This window comes from Tachypleus tridentatus, chromosome 13 (assembly GCF_004210375.1).
Source record: "Tachypleus tridentatus isolate NWPU-2018 chromosome 13, ASM421037v1, whole genome shotgun sequence".
In the NCBI taxonomy this organism is placed as follows: Eukaryota; Metazoa; Arthropoda; class Merostomata; order Xiphosura; family Limulidae; genus Tachypleus; species Tachypleus tridentatus.
Genome location: NC_134837.1, coordinates 163,693,452 through 163,720,377, shown reverse-complemented (window position 1 = coordinate 163,720,377; position 26,926 = coordinate 163,693,452). Strand labels below are relative to the sequence as shown.

Sequence of the window (26,926 nt, the reverse complement as noted above, 5' to 3'; positions counted from 1 at the left end):
CATACAAATTCTTGGTAAACAACAGAACAAAAACTTTCAATTAAATGAAATGTCACTGCAAATATAACATAGTTTAGAGACTATTATAAAGAAGTGTAGTGTGTTGTTTTTCTCTTCAAATTTTGTTGGTCTCATGGTTATTAGAATGAATGTTTCAGTGAATATGTTTTAATTTCCTACATGCCCCAAAACAGTAAATTATCTCTTCTTAAAATGGCATAAGCAAAAATAAACACAACAGGCAGATGTCCAAAAAAAAAAAAAAAACAGAAGAATATTAAAATTTATTGTGTTTAAAAATTATAGATTCCATTTCATATAGCATAAGTTTAATGGCAAATTTAATTAAATATAGTAATGGCTTAATTGCACAAACTGTCCAAAGAAAAAAGTTGCTTTGTATTATACATAGGTAAACAAATAAGTTTGTCTCCTAATTTCCAGCTCAAGCATTCCTTATTTGAAAAGCATGCCAAAATCTATCATTTAAAACTAATAATATTCTGCAAAATGAATTTTGTAAGGGGAAAATAAATTTAACATTATAGCAATACTGATATCATAAATATATTTTTGATTAATTAAAAGAAAAACTAATATAAAACTTCAAAGTTCATGTTGTTGTTTGTTATCAAGCACAAAGCTACACAAATGGCTATCTATGCTCTGCCAACCATGGATATCAAAACCCAATTTGTAGCAGTATAAGTCTCAGACATACCACTGTGCTGCTGAGGGGTTTCTAGGTTGATCTCTTTCATGTTGAGCTGCCACTAGTTGATAAATATATTCAAGTATTTTAACCCTAGCTCCTAATCAACAAACACCTTATAAAAATATAAAAAAACAAAGAACTATTAACAGCAACATTTAACAAAGCTAAAATGTTAAATGTTTGATGAAAGATAGTATGGTAATACAAATTTCATTGTGATTTTTTATTAGGTGTTAATTTATTGCTTGTACAATTAGAAGAGCTGAGAAATTTAGTTGGTCAGTTGGCATTTATTAGCACAAAGCTACTAAACTATCTGCACCAAACAACCAGTAAAACCTAAAATAAAAGTAAAATCGTTGTAAAATGTAAAAATTAATCAATGTAAAACTAAATAGAGTTAAAAAGACCAATGACCTTAAAAATTTAAAAACATTAGTAAGGTGGGCATTGTCACCATCACGAATGACATTGTCCTACACCAGAGATGAACCTATGTTAAAAAATGTCTAAAATACTGCCATCACTCACAATTGTAACAATAGTGAAATGTGCGCTATTGTGACTTGAATGTTATAGACCACACATAGGTAAAGCAGTCCCAGATAAAAGAAAACAATGAGTTAAAAACTGTGACAAATGCATAGCCTAGCCAGGACAAATTCCTTCTCATCCTTATGGAAGGCAAGACAGTCATAAAGCAACAGGTTTGATCTGGAAAAGCTTGTTATCACATTACTCACTCCAAGTCAACTGCCAACAGGCCAAGCCTTGGTACAGGATTGTAGTCCATATAACGAACAGGCATGGCAGTGATAGCACCAGAGCAGACAGACTTTGTTAGCTGTGGAGTCAGCAAGCTTGTTCCTATGAATACCCACGTGGCTTGGTATCCAGAAAAACTGACAGAAGTAGATGATAAAGATAAATGGGCCAATTGTTTTAGAACATTGATGATAACAGGGTGAGAAATAACGTGAAGCAATTCCAGAACCAGTAGAGAGCTAAGCAAGTTGATATAAATATTACAATGAGTACTGCTTAGCTTTTATGTGATACAGGGTAAGAGAAATAGCATACAATTTGGCAGTGAACACAGAAACTGTAGAGGGGATTCTGTGCACAACCACCAATCCATGGCAGAGCATACAGAGTGACCTGATTTTGAACCATCTACATAAATGGAAATGGAAGGATGGTTCAAAAGATGTTTGGCAAATAGAAGACAGTACTTACAATTGGGAATATCCACCTTCTTCAGATAACTCAAAGAAAGATCACATGGTGCTATGGGTTGACCAGTGGATACAGCAATTTCATCCACGAACAAAGCCTATTCATTCAAATGTGCCTTGATACAAAGACCAAAAGGAACAATGGCAGACTGTCTATTCTGTAAAAGCATGGCCCACTGCAAAAAGAAAACACAATCTTAGGTGGGATGCTGTGGTAAAGACCAAAGTTTTAAACAGTAAAGACAGCTGCAAACAGCAGAGGAGCAGAGAAGGCTCAGTGTACAAACTCTAGACTGGAGAAGTGCAGAAAGCCCCTGTGCAGAGCTGAAGCCTCTGATGGTAAACAGGGTCCAACATCTTCAAGGCTGAGGTCCTGGCAGAGCTATAGATCAGAGACCTATAATCCCATTTCAAATGAATGAAGTCATGATAAATCTTTAGGATAAAACTTTGATCTTCTTCTCATGAGGTGGAAGAGAGAAAACAAAGGATGTTTAGTGCCCTCGTCCCTTGTATACTTAACATATAGCTGCTTGATGTCTGGAAAGAAAGCCAGCTTACGATCAAATATAAGCCCCATGAACTTTGCCTCGGGAAACCACAGGAAGCACAACTTCTCCAAGACAGAGCTCGAGATTAGGGTGAATACCCCACTAGCACCACACGTACATGCAAATGGTTTTAGAGTGAGAAAAAGTAAAATCATCTGCTGTGGTACACTTCAGTAAATGATTGAGGGCAGTCTGAACCTGCTTCTAAATAAACGTCATGCTTGACAAATGACACGAGATGTGGAACTCATCGACACAGAAACCATATGCAACTGTAGGGTGAGGTGTCCACTGATGTCACTAATCTTTATAATGAAAAGTTTGACACTCAAAACATGGCCCTGAAACACTCCAAGTTCATGTGTGAAACCCACACAGACTTTGAATCTGAAGTCCATTATAAAATGTTTAATAAAAATGGGTAAATGGCCATGCACCCACCTAGGGCATGAATGAAAGTAAGATGGGTGAGATCCATTACAATTAACAGAATAGGGGGTCCATTTTGCACTCATAGGCATCATAGTCCTTGCCATGACAATGAGAACACATCAAGGAACAACAACATGATGTGTTTAAGTGACCAAACTGCTGACATTGGACACATCTGACAGGATTTGGAATATATGGCCATACTTTGCAATTTAGATAACCTGTCTTGATGGTGGCAGGTGGACATTATAATGTAAACATCAAAATTAGAGCATTGGTCAGCATCATAATTCCATCTTTGCGAATAGAGATGCGCCTCACTGCAGAAACTCCTTCAGTGGAGAAACCAGCAAGAATCTCTGATCTGGGGATGTTCTTCATATTCCTCTCAACAGAATTAAGAATAACTTCTATGAGTATATCTCCAATGGCCTTCAAATGCAAGAGTAGTTCACTGTGTTTTGGAGTAGATGTTTCCACCAAGATATCACCAGAATGTAGCTTTTTGACTGACTTAGGAAAGGCCAGCAAGCCCTCTAGTCCCTTCAGAATAAGAAAGGGAGACATTTGCCCTAAAAATTGTCTGATAAAGAATGTAATACCAGAAAACGTGGTACAGGTGTTGAAGTTTGCTGTTCAAAATCTTCAAGGTGTGGTTATTTACCTATGGTGTGTTTTTTCACTATTTTATTTTGATTTGGGGATCTATAATAAAGAATATTTTGATGCCCTCTGATCCCACACATCATGGAACCCTAAGAGAGAACACACTACAATGCCAAACAAGGACATTGCAGCAATGCCAGTGTTTTGTGAGCACTATACTCAAACACCAGCATCAGACACAATGTCCACAATGCCTGTTGAGAACAGCCAACACTGGTACTTTGTTGACCCTAGCCCAAATGGACCAGACAAATGATCCTGGGGGAGGCCACCTCAAGACTGCCCATCTACAGAAATCAAGGCCAAAGCTGTGTGTGTTAAAGTTGAACCCCTTAACCACCAGGATCCTCTCCCACCCTTCATGGGTCGCCATGCTTAGCAAACACGTGGGTGGACATTTAGATCCTAGAGTTGCTAAACTGAAATAACAGAACCTTCTCTGAAAGGTCCCCTCACCACATACAGGAATCCACACCAAGGGCAAAAAGTTTAGAATAAGAACTAAAAATCTTGTAATTTTATATAATAAAGTTTTTTTAGAAGAATACACAATCTCTGTTACATGGAAAATGTTTAAACTTTGCAATTAATCTCTAAAATGATTAATCATAAAGTTTTGAAATTAGAAAAATGATTTTGACTTTTGTTTTGAGAAACAAATATGTAGTAATCACACGTGAATTAAGTTCAGACAAAACCTAACACTAGGTTAAAAACAGGAATTTTCTTTTTATCACCTATGTGAGTAGTAAGAGCCAGATAATCTGTATCACACTTGCTCCACTCCATTGTTTCTAAAGCAGCTAGTTGGACGTTTTGTTTTCTCCTGACGTTGTTTGTTAAGGCATCTGTAAGGCTACAGATATAGATTCTTCCTGATCCTGAATACTTTACAGCTAATAAAAAACAAAAAAACATTAACATCAGTTTACACAGCTTCCAGAAATCAACAATTCACCTCCATATGATAAACTAAAAAATTTAGTTATTCTAATGTAAATGATTATCTCTGAAATTTAAGGCTTGACTTTGTATGACACCATACAATTTGTCACTTCATTCATACATGATAAATAAACAAGTTAACACTAAACCCCAACAAATTAATTATATTTAATCTACAGGTAAACCATGCAATAATACACAGCTCTCTTTATGCAGTCAAATCATAAAAAACACAAATTTGACAAAGAAATTGTAATCCCAGTTGTATAAACTCTGAAAAATAAGTTCAAGTGAAATCAGTATTTTTTATATTTATAATATACAACTTATATGATACACAATATAATTTTCATCTGTATGTACTGATAAAACGTTTATATTTTTATCATTAAAAAGATAAAATATTAAACAAAGATATTCAATGGAACAAATGATAAATAATATAAGATTACATTACCAAATCTGTCTGCAGACAATAAGGCTAATCCATCCACAATTTTATGTTCACTGTTGTGTCTACCTTTTGTTTTTGGTAACTGGTAAATTACAGCTGGATTTCTGGACATAAAATATAAATTTAAAAGATACAAAAATATACATGAGAAATTAAATGTTTGAGAACAATATCTCAAAAACATCAGTATATAACATTTCTTTACAATTTTCCCTCTTTGGAACAAGTATAGCGTAATGATAAACAACTTACTCATATTCAAAAATAAAATGAACAATAAATCTGGAATAACTGATGAAAAATAGCATCATTTGTAGTTAGAAAGAGCTTCCTTATGTCAAACAATGAGTAAATGTTATGGTAATTAACAGAAGTATGCTAAAAAGCATATATCGTCAATACCTAACACTAAATGGTATAAATTGAAAATTTTTTAAAATAATTCTTGCATCATTTCTTAATTATTTTTCAACAGCTTGTAATGAAGAACATTTTTTGAAATTTCTCACATTTGAAATATTTACACGAAAACACCAGTACAGTTAAATCAACAATAACAACAACAAACAATTAAAAAATTCTCACAGATTCACATCAGTACCTAATAACTTTCCATACAGGTGCTTTAGGAAGGTCCCAACCAAAGAGTCCACCTTCACACCCAACTAATAAATGTTGATGCTTCACTGAAAATACCATCTGGAGAACTATATAACCAATCTCTAATGTCATCAATTTCCTATACAAGAAAAATAAAAATTATCACTGGAGGTTGTATACGTACAAATCTTACAAAGGTTAATAATGAAACCTTTATTTCTGAAAAGCTTGAGTGATATTCTCTCCTATATCATACCAGTCAGATAATACCAAAAGAAAGCTATACTAACAATAACTAATTATAGCATATCTATCAGCTGATACTAGCTCTACATAACAACCTTTGTAAGGTAGTCTTATTTTGAGAATATGGTTGCCAACATACACAAAAACAACAAATAAATCAACTAAACAAGGTGTAGTAACCAGAATAATGTCACTAACTTTTTCTCTTTCTCCTATTTAATCATAATTGCCTTCATTTTCCAGATAAAGCTATAAATTCTTCATAACTATTCTTAGTACTTTAACTAAATATCTACTAACCCTATGGAGATAAGTCAGTACCCAATTCAAATATCTTGAACGGAGAACAATACAGAGTGCAACAATATCTATGACAACTTTATGCACTCTTAACAAATATTCACAAAAACTGGTAAGACTTTGTCAAATATTCAAGTAATTTGTACACAAAGAATGAGATTATTTTAGTTAAAGGTCTGTTATTTTTGTACTCATATTACTGTACTTAAACTTTGAATATTTAGAGTATTACCACCATGTGGTGCAGTGAAATGTTTAAATCTGAAAATTAAAAAATCTACATACCTTTTAATTTTTTCATCAAATTAACTTGAAAATATTCTTAATTTATGTTCTTAATTAGAAGATTTTATCATTTTTGCGAAAAGTTTAATTTGGGAATTTTATTTATTTTCCTTTTCTATCATTTAACAGTATTATTTATCATGACTCATGTCAATGATTGTCCTCAGGGTGTACTTGGCAGTGACACTTTAGCCTTCAACAAAACGTTGGGGCTACATTAAAGTCTGATAAGCCAAAACAGTACAGCTTATATTTAAATTATTAAACCTTTCTAACATGTATTTTAAAATGTAACTAACACATAATTAAATAAAATATAAAAATTATAAATAAAATTTAATTGTCTCTCTATGTAACAAATTTATAAGGGAAAAATAATGCTAAAGTATTAGTGAGGACAAAAGCAATGACAATGATAAGAACATTTCACAAGTTCTCTAAGGAGTTATTCATGCCAATTTTACACTAACTGTTGGAAGATAGTATTTTAAAATGTGGTATTTTTATTGGTTACAAACATTTAGCTTAACTAGATATAACTGGCTGAGAAATTGCAACTATGTGTAGAAAGTGGGAAACAACCTTAAGAAGCTTGAAAAAAAAAATGTGTAAGCACAGTAATTAATCAAGATTTTTTCTATATTTTGGATATTTAACAGTCATTTCATTTTCAAGTTATAAAGTCCAATATTTCAGGATTTCTTATGGATCAAACTGAAGTTTCAGAATTTTCTTTATTCTTCTTTTGAAATAAATGAAATAAAACTTAGATAATAAAAAAATTTTATAATGTATAATTTAGTGCTAATTTCATTGATATTAAAACTGCTTAAATAAATTTTCAATGTAACTAAGTAAAATATTATGACATGGGTTAAAGGGTGTTTATAGTTAGAATGACAAATATCTATATATTTATGGAGCATTTTACCCTATGCATTACAACAGTAGTTTCCAAACTATGGGTTCAACCTACTAATAGCTTGCACAACATTTTTACTTCAAAAAGATTTATAAAATAATAACCCTAAATTTTTTCTCAACAACAGAACACATAAAATGTCTTCTACACTTTACTAAAACATATGTGAAATGTAACCTCCTTCAGGTCCACAAAACATCGTATAGCTATTCAAGATGAAGAAAAGGGTTTCATAAGGTAAATTTTGGGAACTGCTAAATTATAGAACTTGTACTATTGCACTTACTGACATTTTGTTTTGTAATCAGGAAGAGATGGGATACCAACATCCCAAAGATGAACCTTCCTGTCTTCACCACCACCTAAGTGTTATTAAAAATAAAAGTATAGTTTTGGTCATATTTTGAGGTATTTTTTAACTCTGCATGGTACATAATTTTATCTTGAAAATTACTTAGTATCTTAAACTTAAAACTCTATAATCATTGTAAACCTTTATGTGTTTCTCATTAATTAAACTTTATGTTACAGATAGTGACGTTCCAAATTAATTCATATATAATGAACTGTTCTACTAAATTCCTTCAATAAACATTGTTTTCAAAAACTATTTCCAAATATACTTTAAAAAATATGAAAAAACCTTAAGTGTATTGTCCAAGGAAATGAAAAAGATCAGTTTTTAACATATGAAATGCTAACAAAAGTACATTACCTGACACACTCGTAGAAGAGAAAAAATAGTTTCTCTAAAGTTAAGATATTTCAACTTCTATCTTCATCAAAGTACAATAAAAAACTGATTACAAGTTATAAAATTAATATTACTTTTAAGTAATATTCTAAGGATTAGCTCCGAGACATGGGAAACAACTATGAAACAATGTTACTTTAAATCTATTAGTAACAGTATGTCTAAAGCCAAACTTTTCCATAAATGGTTATTACTTTATAAATTTAAAACTCTGAATGACTTAGAATAACCAAGATCTGACTTTGAATGTAAAAAGTAACAATGACATTCAGACACTATTTAACTGTTATTATTTATCACAGTGCAGGGATTTCAGTCAGGCTTCCAGTTTCACATGACTTGAAAGAATAAGATATCTTTTCATATAAAGACTTCTTTTCACACTCTCAGGTGAACAAAATATCAACACTACTACCAATTCTAATCACTGTCTCTAGCTTTCATCCATGCAAAACATATTAATGGTATTTCTATAATTATGGATATATCACTCCATGATGTTTCTCCAATTACATAAAATGTTACTGCCAACATCTTGGCAAACACATCATCAGACAGAGAGAATAAAGAAAACATCAGACATCCATTCTCTAATTATCTGTTTAATACTCCCAAATCCTAGCCCCTGTTTTTCTTGTGTTGAATTTTATATTCTTAATGTGTCAAGTCAGATAGAAATATTCCAGATAGTTTCGTGAATCATCCGAAGTGGTCTCTGCTCTATTTTTCAAAGAAACTTAAATAAAATCAATATACTATTGTAAAAGTGTCACACCTATGTAAACAGAATAAAACAGTACCTTAGAAATGCTAAACCTCATCAACAACTTCACAGTCCCTACACTTATACTTAAACTGGATAAAAAAAGTTGTTAAATGAAGTTAAAGAATTATAAATTTCTTATTTTTGTGAATAACCTAAAATACACATACAGTGATGTATTTCTAGTTAATTACGTATTCACAGAACACACACACACAATGCTTTAAAGATCCATTTGCTTCACACGTAGCTTATGAATTCTTGAAAGAATCCTGCACTTTTTCATGTTTTTACATTTAACAACATTTGAGAGTTTTCTGCAGAAAACTACAGATATTGACAATCAGATCAATTTATTCAGTCTTGATGTCAAGTTACTGTATACATTCTATTTTGATTGATGAATTTATGAATAGTCTATCAGTTTTATTAGAGGCATCTAACTGCAGCCTCTTTCATGTATTAAAAAAAATTGGGTTTTGTCGCAATACAAATTACTGCAAATTCAAAGTTATCTCTATATAAGAAATGATAGGGAGACTTGCTATGACCAGCATATTAATTGTTTTTTTCTGTCATTTTTCTGTAATTCAACATTTTGTTACAGAATCAATAAAATATTTTGATTGTGGACAAGAAAAAAAGACTTGCAGTCATGACTAACATTTTATCTGCCAGAATTTAACTGTTGAATAAGCTTCAAATCAACAAATATGATACAGACCAACAGGTTTTTTTGTTTGAAAGTAAGCACAAAGCTACACAATGGGCTATCTATGGTGTGCCCACCATGAGTATCAAAACCCAGTTTCCAGTGTAAGTCCACAGACTACTGGGAGGCCACCAACAGAAACAGTTGTTAAAAGTTAATTTATATTTAATTCAATTTTTCATATTTTAACTTTGATAAAATTAATTTTAATCTTTTTTTTTCACATAATGTTACCATTTTGGATCTTTAATATGAAGACACTGTAAATCAAATGCAGATATCAAACTTTCTTATAACTGATTTACCATTTCTTTTTCATACAATTAAATAAATGGTTGGTAACATCCAATTAGTAATGACTGCTAAGTGAAGAGACATGATATTTGAACATTATTTATGATCCTAAATTAGTGTTATTCACTCAGTGAAGACTTGAACTACAACAGAAATATGATTGTGTGATTGTGCTCTTTGGAGCTGTCAAGAAACTTGAACGGTTATAGTAGCCATGTTTATTTTAAATATATATATATTTTTTCTGAAACAATAATATCAAGATATTTCTGCTCAAGAAATTATATCATGCTGAATTTTTCTTGTATCAATACCATGTAGTTAACTTTACAATGAAAATTTGACAAGACAGAAATGTGTTAAGTGCAAATGTTGTTTTTTAAAATGAAAAGAAATAACTTTCAATTACTGCACTTGTATCACAAGCAAGAAAAGTTCATATTTTAACACCTCTAAAAACTTTTTCAGCACATTAAGTATATATACTTTACACATATTTCATCTGTAGTAATGAATGGACATTTTGTTAAACTATACTGTTATTATTACATACTGCACATACATATTTATATAAATAATGGAAGTTTATTACAACATAGTTCATTTAGTGTGTGAGTATGGACCTTGTGACTGAGTCCCCTAAAAATCCATATTTTCACATAACACCACAGTGCATTAAAAATACAATCCACAGCCAGATAATCAATTACATGCTATTTCTATGTTAGTCAGTAAAATTAATATAATTTTATACTTTCCATAGAAATATCAAACATCATATTTCTATCAAAGACACCATGCTCTATAATCATTCTCTAAGTATTTGATCATTGTTTTATATGCAATGTCACCAGGCTAGGCTAATTACGAAAATTATTTCACATTAGTTATATTTAGGATTTTGTAAAATACTGAGTCACAAAGAAAACAGATTAATACCTTGTTATTAAAGAATATTACTATATTATTGTTTCTTAAGTTTAAGGTTTTTTTTTTCTAATAAAACAAAATATTTTGCTTTGAAATTTGTATGCAAGTTATTTAAATTTGCATTTACTAGTCATTAAAACAATAATGTTAAGTAGATAAGCACAACCATAGCACAGCACATTTATACTAGTTCTGGAAGAACATTCTGTACATTTTTATATAAATATGGATTCAAAATGGTACAAACAGAATGAAACAAGTAATATATTCGTCAGTCTCATAATAATCTTCTACTACAAAAACAAACTTACTAAGTAACCATGTGGTTTGGGTAGGATGAAAGAGAAGGCTGTTTATAGATTGTGTATGAGCTTTGTAGCTGTGATAACAGATTAGTTGTGATGGATGTAAAAGGCAAATATCCTTAGCTCGACCACCAACGGCAAGTAGGTTTATGTTGTTTCCAGTTCTTCCTGTGTCTACTGAGGTCCAACACAGAGTGTAAAAATCCTAGAAAAAAACACTACATAGTAAACTGTATTGTATTGAGCTTTCTAAATAAGTTGAATTAATGTACTAAAGCAAATGAATCTAATAAATAAAAATATATTGACAGCATCAAAGACAGCTATTAAACTTGAGTTATAAGTCCTTATATAAAGCAGTTATAACAACAAACAATAATTTACTTAACTGTATTAAAGGAATGCAAAACTTAAGAGCTTTCCTGAAGTTTCTCAAGATATCCCCCCCCCAAATTCCAACCTCTACTTACATCTAAGGGGTCAAAATTTGACAAATCTCTGATAAAAAAGAAACACAGGTGAAAGTGGTTTTCAGCATACTGAGAGTCATATAGAAAAGTATTTACAGTTCTTTCTAAATTCTAAAATTTCTCTCTAACTTACTTTATGGATCAACACTTTTCAATTTGAAGTCTACACCTTAGCTAATTTTTACTGGACTATAATGTTTTTTCTTATTTGTTACATTATGTGCAATTATTTTTTCAGTAGTGACAGCAATTACCATATTATTATGGTTTATAAATCTATGCATAAGATACTTCAATACCTTTTAAAAACTTTCTTAAGATTGGCAACACAGGCTTATTATGTGTTTGATAAAGTTTCCAAAAACTTTATTTTTTTTGCAGACAATACCACAAAAGTTTAACTTCACATAAAAGGTCTTTTTACCAGCATTTGACAGCTTCACAATATTTTGTTCCTGGATTTCGTTCTTTATCTTATTCCATATTCTTTCATATGTGATAATATACTGCAGAACATGGCAATGGACTTCTAGTGCTCTTTGAGAAACCATTTCTATCCAATGGTGTAAACAAATTGTAAATGAAATACATTTTGTTTGGTGATTTATTCATAATCTTCTCTTCTAGCTGTTGTTAAATAAATTCTGCAAAGCTGATAACTAATATGAAATATCTCATTCAGTTTTTAGTGCTTCTGCAATGAAATGCATTGTGTATGGTGTCCAATCTAATCTTATAAATTGTACATTGTTTGATAAATCATAAATTGTTTCTATAACTGACTGAGTGAGCCACTTTGGAGAAACTCTGAGCTTTTGATTGGTTATTCACGTCACACATATCTAAGTAAGCATATACAAGAGAGCATTTCCAAAATGGAAAGAGATGCGCTGGGCCACTGTGTTGGATTCAGTATATGAGCAATACCACAACAAATGAAAAAGTTAGGAGGGTCTTATTTGATATTATAGCATGTCAATATTAGTAGTTAAAGTTCCAAATTCATATAAAACTACAGCATTCATATTTGACACCACAGATATCTAATTTGAACCAGTGCTGCATGTCACATACCTTGCAACATACACAAAATTTATTCTTAAGTTTTTTATAATATTTACTTTTAAAATTAAGAAATTAAATAATGTATAATATGAAAATTTGTATACTACAGCTTGATAACAAACTCAATGACATAAGTTCATAAAATAGTAGTTCAATAAAGTTCTAACTGTGAGTCAACAAATAGGACGACATAGCCTTTGACTCGTCTGGAAATGGTTAAACCTCATTTTCATTTCTAGCAGTGTGGCCACTATGAAAATAAAAAGCTACAAACAAACAGTTTAATTTTTGTAATTAAAATTGAATAACCATGATTATTTATAACCACAGCTGAAAACATTACATCATTAGTAAATACTATGCTTATTTTCAAAAATATTTTTAAAGTTGTTACTTACACAGACTTGCATTTTCACTTACCTTAGACATTAATATGGAAAACATCCCTCTCATAAAAATCCTAACTTTTAAACAGCAAAACATTCATTCTTTGACAAGTCTATGTGATAAGAGTTGCAAGTGTTTTAAGCAATACTAACTATGATGAAAACAAATCTCTAAAATCCAGATACATGGTGAGCAACTAAAAAAGTCAAGTGTTGAAAAGTTTAAGATAGCAAAATTTGATCCTTTCGTGATGAGTTTGGCATAAAATACACAAATTCATGTGCACATTTGCATATATTAAGTATACATACTATACCTTTAAATGCAGTATGTGCATATTCACAAAATTGGTACACTTTTTGTAAATAGTAGAAGTATTTTTGTGTACAAAAAAATCAGATTTTCTTTAATAACGTATTTTTATTAAGATATGTTTGTGAATATAGTCTATTTTGTTACTCATCCAATTAAAAAGTGATTTTCCTTTCACGATTAAAAACTGTTTTTTGTCAAAAATCTCAAGTAACATTCACTTAACTTCTAAAACCTCCTAAATACATTTCAAGCAATAACACACTATATTGTATCTGTTATTTTCTCTACTCTAATGCTAAATGGGGTTAGTCAATTGACTGTTTATCCTAATGAGCTTTAAACTTGTAACATTATACATCTAGATATATTTACATATTATTGTATTATTGCTTAGTGATTACCCTTTGAACAACTTTGTTTCTACTTTATTTTCTAAACCATTACAAAGTAATCGTATCTCACCTCTTGTGGATTTAAATGTTTATAACGCTTAATCACACGTCCAGATTCACAGTCTATTAGACATACCAAATTTCCACCACAAGTAGCTACTATAGTGGTCAGACTACCTAAAAACAATAAAAACAAAACATTTAAGACTTTAATTTACATATTCTCCATATAACTTGTTTTTATTTTACTGGATCTAATAAATTTAGTAACAAATATCTTAACAGGATTATTCACTATTATGTTGCAAATAATACACAAAATTGCTTCTGATCTCAACAATACTTTAACAAAAACAAAGAAGAATAAAAGTTAATTTAAAATATTACATCAACTGTTGGAGTTTTATATGACAAGTAAATAATACAATTCCTTCACAGGTAAACTTATAGCTACAGTTATATGATATTTGTATTGTTACATCCATCTTAGCACTATGAACCCAAATATTCTTTAATTTCCTTACTGTGCTTGTTACAAAATGTCACTCTATAACATTTAAACTTTAATTAAACCACTTTATTATTATGAAATTTTCCAAAGAACAAGTAGAGTTATACAACTGTTGTCTTGTTCACATATGTCTAGACAGTATTATGTGTTTAATAAAACATGTATTTAAAATTTCAATGGCTGAATGCAGTACAAATAAGTAAAACATTTTGTCAATCCCTGTCGGGTGCCATGCCCATCCTTCTATACTTAGCATTTAAATTCATGTAGTAAGTAAATGTAAGTTTACAGATGTTAGAAGAAACTAATTTTACAATATACTCCAACAATAGTTATTTTGAAATTGGCATCAAGTTGTTAGCATTGAATCAATGCAACTGACTGTACTATTGTCAACTGTGTTGTTCATGATAGCATTTCAGTTGCTTTGTTTCTAAATATGTTAGAATTAGTGAGGTGTAAAAATTCTATTCAGGGTTTACTTTTATATTTTAGTTAATTATGCATTTTATATTTTAAAATTCATATTTTGAAAAGTTAAATAATTTTCTAAATGTATTTTAATGTAAACTTAACTCGGTAAGTTTCAGAAAACAAAGCATGTATAAATCAATTTTGCCAGAAGCTAAAGTTTATTTCCCATTCATGCCATTCTAACATCCGCAGATGCTTACTGATGTGTGGAAATAAACAATTAAATATAAGTATCAGGAAATGAAAATAAAATTTTAAAATTAAACCATCATTGAAAATATTAAGACATGAAATAACAAATATAAACAAAAGAAGATATTTTAAAACTACTTTATGAATGTAAGTATGCATTTCCATTTATTAATGTTAAATATTTCATCACACTGCTGATTATATTAGCTAGAATTAGTGATATAGAAAAACAATAAAGTAAATATTCACCTTGAAAAACCTTTTGATATTCATTTAGGAGGTTCTCGAGGTTATACAAATGAAATGTGAATACATTAAGATAAATGAAAATGTTTTTGCAGGTGAACTATTGAGAGTGCAAATAGCTAGAATAAATATCAAATTTTTATTGAAATAGAAGAAAAAAACAACAAAACTAAATGTTCTATTTTTCTGAAATACTTTAAGGAAAATTTTTATCAAATTTCAAACAATTTCATCCACTAATTTTATTTTTGGAACAAAATATAATGATAATAATGATAACAATGTTAGATTTTTACAACATTGGAATCCAGTTGCCTTAGAGTCAAATACCTTGAACACGTATGCCAATTCTTGATATTATACGTAAAAATATTGAAATACATTACTTATGTACTTTTAAAACTAACCTTTGTTAAACACATCAGGCTCAAAAGCTGATCTCCAAACCTGTGTCTCAGAATCCTCTGGATTATTATTCCTTGAATGACACCTCAAGAATATATGGGGTATAAAATCTGAAGGTAGCTGGTGAAAAATACCAATAATTAAATTCCAAAAATTAATCCATAATATTAACGTGTACTAAAAAATATCTACACATATAAAAAATATAAATATAAATAATAAACAAACAGTAAAAAACTGTTAAATAAAGAAATGTTTATAATTAATGTGCAACAAATCACAAAATACAAATATATCTGATATAAGACACTGCTTCATATTGAGATTTTTACCTCACAATATTTCTTTTTTTCTGCAGCTTCAGATGTATCATCCCTTTGTTTTTTTCGAAGTGAATAAAACGGTTCCTGTTCACGTAAGGAGAATTTTTGTGAGAATTCTGCCTTTTCTAATGACAAAAAACACTGTTTCTCTGGAGTTATTCTGTGCTCAGATAGTTTATAAGGCATTTTCTTATCAGAATGAACTTTTATTTTCTTTTGAGGAGAGCCAATAATACCTTTAGGTGTTTGCTGAACATTACCAATTAATTCTTTCTCAGGAGAGCTGGGAAAAATTCTTTTTTTAACAGGAGATCTTGAAGTTTCTACAGATAATGAGGGTATTTCTGAAGAGCTAGAACTACCTGATTGGAGATGTTGTCCCTTGGAAGGGGTCAGTTTTTTCTTACTTTTTTCTCTAGCTGTATGAATCAAAGCTGTGGCAATGGATTCAACCTGAAAACAAAAATCATAACTTTTACACTTTCAATTATAAAGGTAAAAAAAACTTATTACAGAAAACAAATAGAAACAGTAAACAAATAATAAATACTTAGAAAAATATTAACAAAAGATAAATTAAATTTCATTCAATGTGATTTCACAATTATTTATTCCAGGAATTAGCACAATATAGCTAAATACCTATTCCTTAAAATTTTACGAGTAATTACAGAGGAAAAGAATTTATCATATTTTTTATGTATAATTTAACAACAGTGTCATGTCCTCTTGTTTATTTTTTTTCTTCTAAAAGAGCTGTAACATATTGTCTATCTCCAAAATGTTGTCAAGAAATTTTATAGGCTACTAAGTTAAACACTTTCTATTTTTCAAATGTCCACGAGATATTATTTATATCTTTTTAATTCTAAAGATGAGATGAGGAGACAAAATAAAAAAAAAGGTCAAAAGTGGTTTTATAGTTATTTTAAGCAGTGAGGTCATCCCATACTGAACACTTATCCAATAGCTAAAGTTTAACATATTGTTAAGTTACATTCTGAAGAACTGCAGGACATTAGTTATATAAAAAGTTTAGCTTTTACATTTGATATCAAAAGTAGTGTTTCCTATTAACATAAATAAAATGTGTATTTCCGAGAAATGTTTTTTTTGACTGCATACCTTGTACCTTTTAAACTTTTCTGGAGCTTCATAACAATGGATAGGAGTTCGTCGAAGCTGACGTATCAATTGTTTTAAAACATCTTGAACATCTTCAGAACATTTAGAATTGATCTGATTAGCAAAGTATTCCTCCCATACCCTAGTCACCTATGTATGAAAAAAAAAATTTGTTTAAATTTAGTAACAATTTCAAAAGGAAAAACACTTTACTGTTACAGCTTAGTATCTTGTATACACTAAAATTTTTATACCTTTTGTGAATGAAAAATGATTTCTTAATGTTCAAAAGGAATGTGTGTCAAATGTAATAATTTAATGTTCTGTTACTTTTATATAAAGACACCCATGACCATGTAACTGTCATTAAAAATATATATATATAAAATCAATCTAAATTACCCTTTCTTCTTTATAAAACAACTGCAAATTGTAAGAGGAAACTACAGTAGTTTATCCTAAGCAGCTTATAATAATCCCATAATAAAAGTTGTAAATAACTCAGGAAATGTGTGTTTTAACAACTTTTTAGTTTACATTACTATACTAAATTACACATGAAATACTCCTGAGCATAACCTGTGAAATTTTTTTATTATTTTTATATTACCTACTCCAACATTATTTAATCTAATAAGTTACTAATTATTACATTTTAGTTACTTTTATAATGACAGAGAAAGAATACACACGAAAAACAAGAAATGTAGTACTAATTACTTGAAAATTTTGTTGTTGTCAGCTGTCAATGAAACTTAAGCATACTTTTTATACTAATGCTACTACGAAATAAATAATTTTTAGTTACATAATGCATTTAAGAACATGGATATAGTAAGACATAAGAGCAGACAATATTCTATACGTACAGGGTGTTTAGAAAGTCACTGTGCAGTTTTGTGATCTTATTTTATTATATTTCAGATTTTGATCCCAATATGGTTTTAACAACAGAAGAATGTGTATGGCTCATCGGATATGTATTCCGAGAAGGTGGTAGATACACAGATGTGGTGCAACAGTGATTTGCTGAAAAATTCCCAGATACACCTGTTCCACATCGCAATGCAGTTCGTAACCTTGTTGATAAGTTTCAGGAAACAGGATCAATGGATGATGCCAAACGCTGTGGAAGGCCAGCAAAGCTATCGGAGGAAAAACTGTTGGTTATTGCTGACAGTGTGATGCAGAGTCCATCAAAATCATTACGAAAGTTAGCTCAACAGCATGATATTGGTCTTCAAAGTGCTCATAAGGCTGTCAAAAAGAAATTAAAGCACTTACCATACAAAATAATGGCGGTACAAGAACTGGAAGCAACTGATAATGAAAAACGAATACACTACTGCAGATGGTTTAACTGATTTATCAAAGAGAATACAGCTAATGTGTTGGATGTGACCTTTTTCATCGATGAAGCATGGTTCCATCTCTGAGGTTATGTTAATTCACAAAATTCAAGATTATGGTCATCCTATAATCCTCATAGTTTGCACAAAACACACCTACACGATTTCAAGATTGGTGTGTGGGTTGCGATTTCCAGACGTCGAATTGCTGGCCCTATTTTCTTTATGAACACAATAAACAGCAAGCGCTATTGTTCGGAGATTCTTCACACCTTCATTGGTCAGATGAAAAGTGATGAAATCAATTACTCATGGTTTCAACAGGATGATGCTACTGCCCACGCATCTCACAGATCTATGCAGTTATTAAAGGAATGTTTTGGAGACTGCATTATTTCCAAAGACCTGTGGCCCCCACATTCACCAGATCTTAATTCACCAGACTTTTATCTATGGGGAGCAGCAAAATCTGCAGTGTATCGAGATCGTCTGCGCACGCTAGATGACTTGAAAGCAGGAATAACAGTATTCATTCAGTCTATTTCAAGCCAGCAACTGATAGCAGTGTTTAGAAACAAAATAAGAAGGATCCAAGCCTGTATTGATGCCAACGGTGGTCACTTTCGACATTGTTTATAATTGTGATTCATATTTACCTCCTGTATTCTATATTGAAACATGTCTGTTAATAAATATACAAGTGCACATTGACTTTCCAAACATCCTGTATAATAGTCTTTCTCACTTTTTAACAACATGTTTTTTACATGTTGTTAAAAAGTCAAAAAAAATTATTATACTTATAGAATATTGTCTGCTATTATGTCTTACTATTTCTGTGTTCTTAGATGCAATAAGTGTTTGAACTGGAAGTGAAATAGACAATTCTCTGTACAGAAAACAATATAATATAATATGTCAATTGATACATGAAAACTTTAGCTCTCTTGATTATAAATAATATAGTAGTAAACATCAGGAAGAACTATTGGCAATTTGTGAGAGAAAAGATGTGACAGGTGGCCATGGCAAGTGGATCCAGTTCTCTAAGTTTATGGTTGTGTAAACAAATAACATTGAAGGCTATAAAAATTATGCTTTACCTGAATTATAGTAGCTATAAATAATTTACATTAAATTTTGTACTTCTTATTTAACAAAAGCTCTCCACCAATAGAAGGGTGACAGAACCTCTTTGTGCAGTATTTACCTCTATGTACTTTTACTCTTGATAACAACATTCTTAGACAACGTGCACCCAAAATGGGGAGGATGGGTGGAAATACATGCAGAGATATCTATATGAAACACACTTCCAGATTAAGCAAATGTTAATTTTTGAGACAATAATTCCCCCTCTAGAAAATTTTTACCTAGATGAGCTTCCTTTAGAAAGCACCTGAAGTAAAACTTGTGAAGTGTGACACCTTGATGACAGGAGCTTCATAGGCATACACCCAAGGGAAAATGCATCCATGCCCACCAAGGTATATTTTTCTCCTAAAATACAAGGGAGAAGAGGCAAATGAGACCTAAATGTCACAGGGACAGGTGAACTGAGAATACTGGCTGCCCAAATACTTGCACTTAAGCAGTCGGTGAACTAATACGTACAATAAGGTTGAGGCACCATCAAGCTATACAGTGTTCTTTCCTCAATGCTACTGAATAAACTTTGGCTGCAGAAAGAAGGCATATTAGTCATGTGTTATGTTTGTACTACACTGACAGTATCACCACTGCCCCATCCCTTACTGTATTGCTCTAAAACCCAATAAGTAAAAATATTCAATAGTCTACCACCCCAACAATTGGGAACTCGTAAATAGCAAGTCTTTTTTGCTGCATTTGAAAAGAGAAAATGGTTGGGAGAAATCCTTATTCTTAAAAGCCAGCAAGTGCAAGCCAAAGTAGACAGTCATTTCTCTGATGCTTGCATTTTCTTTGATAGTCCATGGAATTGGTAAGGTCTGGATCAGACAAATGAATAAATTTCTATATCACAAATATTCCTCAACATGTCTTGCAGGACACCCCATCTTGCAGTGAATACTGGTAGAGCCAGAGAAGATGATTTGAGCACCTTCCATTATCCTGGCTCAATGTGAATTTTGGGATAAGTTTTAATGGAAAAAGAAAACATACATAAAAATTTCATAGACAGTGAACAGTTGAAATACAACAACCAGAAGTTAAAATTATGCAAAAGATAAAATAGCATGACAGTGAAGAGAAGGAGCAACAAATGGGTGGAGTCATCCACATGTCTATATGGAGGATCTTGCCTTAGGAACAGCAGAAATAGGAAGCAAGATAATGAGAAAGGTAATGAACTGACTGAGAAGAAATATGAAACAGCCTTGAGCATCCACTTCTAGAGACAATTATACCAAAATAGAGTGATTCAGGAAAGACAGAAAGAGAGTGGTCTTAGAATAAGAAGAAATGATGATGGAGTCCCCAAAAGGAGCAGGATATTATAAGCAATATTGAACAGCTTGAAGAAGACAAAGGAACCAATATAGATCTAAACAATCACAGAAGTGAGAGAAAAGGAAAGACACAGGAGATAAGATACAATTAACCTACCAAGTAGTAGAAGTTTTAAGAAGGAAAGATTGATACAGGTAGAATAGTAGTAAGATGAAAGAGGATGGAAGAGCATCAATAACATGGTCAACTGAATGATGTTAACAACAGGTGGGGAAGAGGTAACAAGGCATGAAAAGTGAAAAAAAGAGCAAGAAACTTACAGCTTGAACAAGGAACATGTGATAGTATGTAAAACCATATTATGGGCCCAGGTAGGCATGGAAGTGAAGCATGAAGAATGGTAAAGGAGACCAACAAACCACTGTTGGACTGTCAATAAAAAGGTGAGGTACAGTAGAACTAACAACAAAAGGAAGTTGTTCATGAATCAATAACAAAAGATTATCACTGTTGTCAATAGACAGATAAAGTGGAAAGGTGGTAAGAATGTGACAAAAAAAAGGTTATACAATAAGAGAGTTTAGTCTGATGGAAATGAACCAGATAAATCCCACAAGAAAAAATGAAGATACAATATTCCTTAACAAAAAAAAGGGGTATGCATGAATATTGAGCAAGAGTAAGGGAACATCAGATACATTCAGGACAGGTGTATTGACACCAAAGAAAAGCAGAGAAAACCAAGGATGACACAGCTAAAGAGGCACCACAGTAGAATATGAGAAGGAATGCAACACATCAAATCTGGAACCAGAGGGAGAAGTGAAAGCTAAAGGATGAGGAACAGAAGACTGGAAGGGAAAAATACTGGAGTCAAAAGTGATGCCAAAAGCATCTACGAGAAATTTTTGAAACTGAGAGCAAACTCAATGATAAATTGAGGTGAACAGACCACTCTATGGATTCAACATGGTCCAAATAAGAAAGGCATTCTGCCAATTGATAGGCAACAAGACAAACTCACCATGAATAAGCTCATACAGTTAAGTCCAAAGCTCAAAAGTAAAAATTCTGAAACAGGTGACCCCTTGATATTAGATGCAAGAAACAACCATAAACACACCAGAGTGGATCGTGAACTATTAATCTTATCTATCAGAAACGACAGGAATTGGGAAATAAGGAGTTCAAACATGTCCATCCTACACTTCAGCAGTTATGTCATCATCCAGAGATGCACATCAATAGACTTGCCTTTGAAGGAAAAATAAGTAGTTCATCTTATTTAACTCTTATCAGCAGAGGCTCAGTCCCTGAGACTGACCTTCCAACTACTTTGTACTTGTTACAATTTATATGCTATAACTTTTAAATCAATAGCTGTATGTTCATGAAATTTGGCATATTATGAACAAAAACATTAAAAGGCTTTCACATACAAAATATCAGACTTTTAAAATCGAGTCTTATGATTTGTTAAGCAATGTTTCTCTCGTATCTTTTTTTTTTTGCATGTTGCCTATCTAACATGCAAATTAATTTTAATATCAAAAGTACTTTTATACATCGAAAAATTTTCAAATTTCATGAGTGAAATCTTCATAATGTCCAAATAGTTATCAAATATTTCTAAAACAAGAATTTATATATTTTACCTTTTACATTCACTAAAGAATTTCTGTATGGGCTCAGTCTACTTGACCGATCCTATAGCCACCAAAAGGGATTACGAAATAAATATAAATTATGCCTTTTTCATTTCAGAATGATTACAAATTATAACAAAAATACAAATGTTAATACTAAATACATTAAACCTCCTAATATTATATATTTTATTATTATTGTTATTATATTCACCTCTCAGACACATCTGGGTAATAATACAGGAGTTACAATGACATGGCACATGTGCTCTCATATTACCATATCCAATAATATAAAACTGACCTTTAGTTTTTACAAAGTGACCTGTCTTACCTGTGTTTTAGTGGACTAGTATTTTGTAAAATACAGTCTCATTTCAATCATTACACATTATAATCATTTACAAACAAGTTCTTAACCTTATGTTCTTAAAACATAGAATAGTAATTAAAAAAGTAAATCAAACAACTATCTCTTCTTGTTATGACCTTTGTACTCATTTGTTGTTTGTCATAGGTAGCTTGCCCTCATAAAATTTTGCATATAGAAGATACAAAACAAAATTTTTTTAGGTTATATATATATATATATATATATATAAGTAACAAAAAAACAAACACCAAATTACTATACTGACACTGTAGAATTCCACTATAATTCATCAATCTTAGTACCTAATCTGTATTTGAGTCTAAAAAAATATGAAATTTCAAGCAGACTGAAAACTCAACTTGTGGTAATCTACATTCCGAGCTTTAGACTGGTTATTCACGTTACAGACAGAAGTGTATATAAGGGAACATTAAAAAAAAAATGGAAAGAGGTCAGAAGAGAAACTGTGTTTGATACAGTACATGAGTGATATCTCAGTAAATAAAAAAGATAGAAGGTTCTTATTTTATATCCTAGTCTGTTTATATTAGTAAATTGAGTTCCTAATTTGTCCAAAACTACATACTCTGTATTTTGACATCACAAACATCTAATTTGATCAAGTGTTGATTCAACATACCATGTGACACACAAAAATTGATATTTAGGTGTTTACAATACTTACTTTTGAATTTAAAAAGTTAATGTATAGAATTAAAATTGGAATTATAATATACAGTTTGATATCAAACTTATGACAAATTCATAAAACAGTAGTTCAATAAAATTTTGAAAGCAAGTCACCATATGGAGAGGGTTAAAAAGTAAAAAAAATACAAGTTATAAGTATGGAGTGTAAATATTTTTAAGTTAAAGCGAATGCACAATTAGAAAAAACTCATTGAAAATAAAAACCCCATTTAAGTTTAAATAATTATTATCCTAGAAAATGCTCAATCCAAGTAAGAAAAGAGTTTGATGCCTTCCCATCATATCTTCATTTTCATTATGATAAAGTGTAATCTAAATACAAGAAACTTAATGGTTTATTGGATGGAAGAGCTTATTAATGGAAAGATTCCTGATAACCGTATGGCATTTTGGTGTTGTTAAAAACTACAAAAATGTTCTTGATGAAAACTGCTTTCAAGAACTAACAATAACTACATTAAATGTTTATTGTTTGGATTTAAGTAATGTTTCAAAAATATGTTTCTACATGTTACAAATATGAAAAGTAAAATACAAAATGAGTCTTAACTACTTTATTATCATAAGAATTAAAACAATCTTGCATTTTAATGACAAGTGTTGCAAAGAATTGAAAGTTACTTACGAAATGCTGAGCTTGTTCAATAATATGTACGAAGTAGAGAGCATAGCAACATTTACAAATTCCAATAAACTTAAAAGGCTATCAGCTCTGAATGTGCAACAAGATTACATCAATGGAAATTTTGATGATATGATTGGAGCCCTTTTTTACTAAACCATGAGTGCAAAAGTGTGTTTTGAATCCACTGAAGCAACTCCCAATATATATTATTTTTAGTACATTACAAAGTATTTAGGGAAAAAAAAGAAAAAAGTATATATACAATGTATATCAGTGCATTTAACTGTGAGAAAGGGAAATGTCATCCTGAAACTGGGAGTAAATTGTGAGTACAGATGCAAGATAAAAGGTATAGAAATGGGTGCACAAAAAATGTCCTTCAAAAACAACAGCATCTTAGAGATGAAAGACCAGTCTGGACATATTATGACATAAAAAAGAATAGTTAAGGATTCCAGTAACATTAACAGCACTAGAAGTACACTCAGAATAATGTATACCTCCTCAATATAGCATCAATAATAATCAGCTTTCAAAAGATATAAAAATGTGTCCTTATGTCTGTCATTATCAAATGACATGGGCAAAATTATTGGTGACTGACTTGTGTGTGCGTGTGTGTATTTTCTTAGAGCAAAGTCACACTGGGCTATCTGCTGAGTCCACTGTATGACTGACGTAAAGAGCAAAAATAGTGAAAAATCAGTAGCCATGTTAACAGATAGGAATGTTTTAGATTTTTCATTATCTTACTGTAACCTTGACCTCCCAAAAAAGTGACTACTCTTAAGTTGTATCATAGTCTAAATGTATATCAACTTTCATCTAAATCCATTCAGCCATTTATGAGAAATCTTGTTGACAAAAAGAAAAAAACATATACATAGGGAGCAAAAACATATTCAATGGTGGAGATAATAAATATCTGGAAAATATCTACAAGCTAGGAGAAAAAGGAAACAATGTACCTCATACCTGATTAACCAGTCATAAAAAAAGGTGTAGCAGATCAAAACAAAAAGGTGCTGGAAAAAGTGTATCCTATTTATTTCTCCTTGATTGTATTCATCCTCATAAATACTCCCAAGTTAAAACTATGTAGAAATTGCTGGCCCAAGATAGGAATCTAGCTCCCTGCAAATTAAGGCCTATACTTCCTCAGTAGATAAACTTAAATCTGATACTTGGTTAGTAGTACCAGAAACATGTACTACAATGGGAACTTTCATTGCCAATACATTGAAATGAGAACTCATTCTAAGTTACCATATAATCCAATAACAACAAACAAATGCAAAAAAATAATTGAAACAACTGAATGCAAACACTGTAAAATAAAACATGGAAAAAGGTATTGAAATGTCAATGAAGTACAATCACAAATGGTAATCAGATATGAAAAAGCACGCATCTAACTGATTCTCTACCAATCAAGAAAGTGAGTGAAAAAACCAGAGGAAGATAGCTGTGCCAATATAGCTAGAGCAATATCATAGGTGGAGGGTTGTCACATGCTATATACACGGTCAAAAGTAGTGCAAAATTTGTGGGGTATAACAACTGGTGCAACTAGCATTGAAAGTTTTTAGCAATTGTTTCAAAACAAAGAAAACAATGAGATAGTTTTGTGTGAAAGAAGCTAAAACAGTATTTGAAACAACTCTCCACAACTAAATGACTCAGCACAAAGACAAGGTATAACCAGTCCATGAAAAAGCAATCTTCATGCAGTATTTTCTAGAAATATAACCTGGAAATAACTAATTAACCTTTTTAAATCTTATATTTTAAAAGCAAATGACTGTATAATGTTCTCCTTACTTGTGTGGCTGAAGACAAGTATTCCATAGTAAAATAAAAAATGACTGAATATTCAGAAATTAATATTATGATATTTGAAGACTTTTTATACAGTAGAAATATGCTTATGGCAGTAACTTATTAAAATGCAAGAAAATAACAGAAATCTATAGCCTAAAAAATCTGAGTTTATACTAAACCATGAGTTGATAAGAGATTTAGGCCTAACCTATTTGTAAGATTAAGATTTTAAAACATAATTTAAATGAGCTTCATCACAAATTATTCCACTAACTTGAAAAAAATTAAAGTGCAAAATATGAAAAACTACAAATAAATACATAACTTGAAGACTGCTCTGAATTAATGTTTTATTATCTTCTGTTAAATTTGAGCATTTATAGCTATTATGTATATTTTGGTAACAGAAAATTCATGCCTAACATTGTTAAATTTATTTTAAGAATACCTGCTGCAACGAATAAAAACAAAACTAACAGAGGTTCATTGAATACTTGTACAAAATACAAATGTTTATTAGATATTAAAAATATCCCTTCAACAACAGTTGAAAAGCTTCATTACATAAAACTGTATTCTTTTGTAAAAAATCAACAATTGTCATGATTCATATTTTGGCCTTCAAACATGTTTGAAAAAAGCTTAAATATTTCAGGCACTAATGAATTATTCTTTCATAAAATTAAAAAAAATTAATATTTTAACACCTTTTTCAGAACATTTTCAAAATTTTGTGTCTTTTCAAAATCAAATGTGAAGGATACAACTGCACAGATATTTCAGATCAAAACAAGCATTCAAATAAAAAAGAAGTTTTATACCATTTTTCAATATTTTCATGTTCACTTTTTAAAACCTTCTAATTAATTCCTACAAAAAGTTCTGATGTCACAAAACTGTTTCAGAACTCACCCAACAAAATTTCCTTCTAAAGCTCAAGTTATTAGAAACTAC

The 26,926-nt window shown here is 30.8% G+C and overlaps 1 protein-coding gene across 2 annotated transcripts in view; it reads right to left on the bottom strand.

Annotated features, from left to right (window-relative positions):
- LOC143238407 (leucine-rich repeat and WD repeat-containing protein 1-like) overlaps positions 1–26,926 on the bottom strand; it is a 41,977-nt gene that overhangs the window by 2,772 nt on the left and 12,279 nt on the right. For both annotated transcript variants that reach the window (XM_076478578.1, XM_076478579.1), the window contains exons 4-12: positions 17,015–17,164; positions 15,899–16,342; positions 15,569–15,686; positions 13,809–13,915; positions 11,116–11,314; positions 7,638–7,713; positions 5,600–5,737; positions 5,002–5,102; positions 4,337–4,495 (exon numbers count right to left, since the gene is read on the bottom strand). In XM_076478578.1, coding sequence (XP_076334693.1) covers positions 4,337–4,495; positions 5,002–5,102; positions 5,600–5,737; positions 7,638–7,713; positions 11,116–11,314; positions 13,809–13,915; positions 15,569–15,686; positions 15,899–16,342; positions 17,015–17,164 — 1,492 coding nt within the window. The remainder of the gene's footprint in view (positions 1–4,336; positions 4,496–5,001; positions 5,103–5,599; positions 5,738–7,637; positions 7,714–11,115; positions 11,315–13,808; positions 13,916–15,568; positions 15,687–15,898; positions 16,343–17,014; positions 17,165–26,926) is intronic.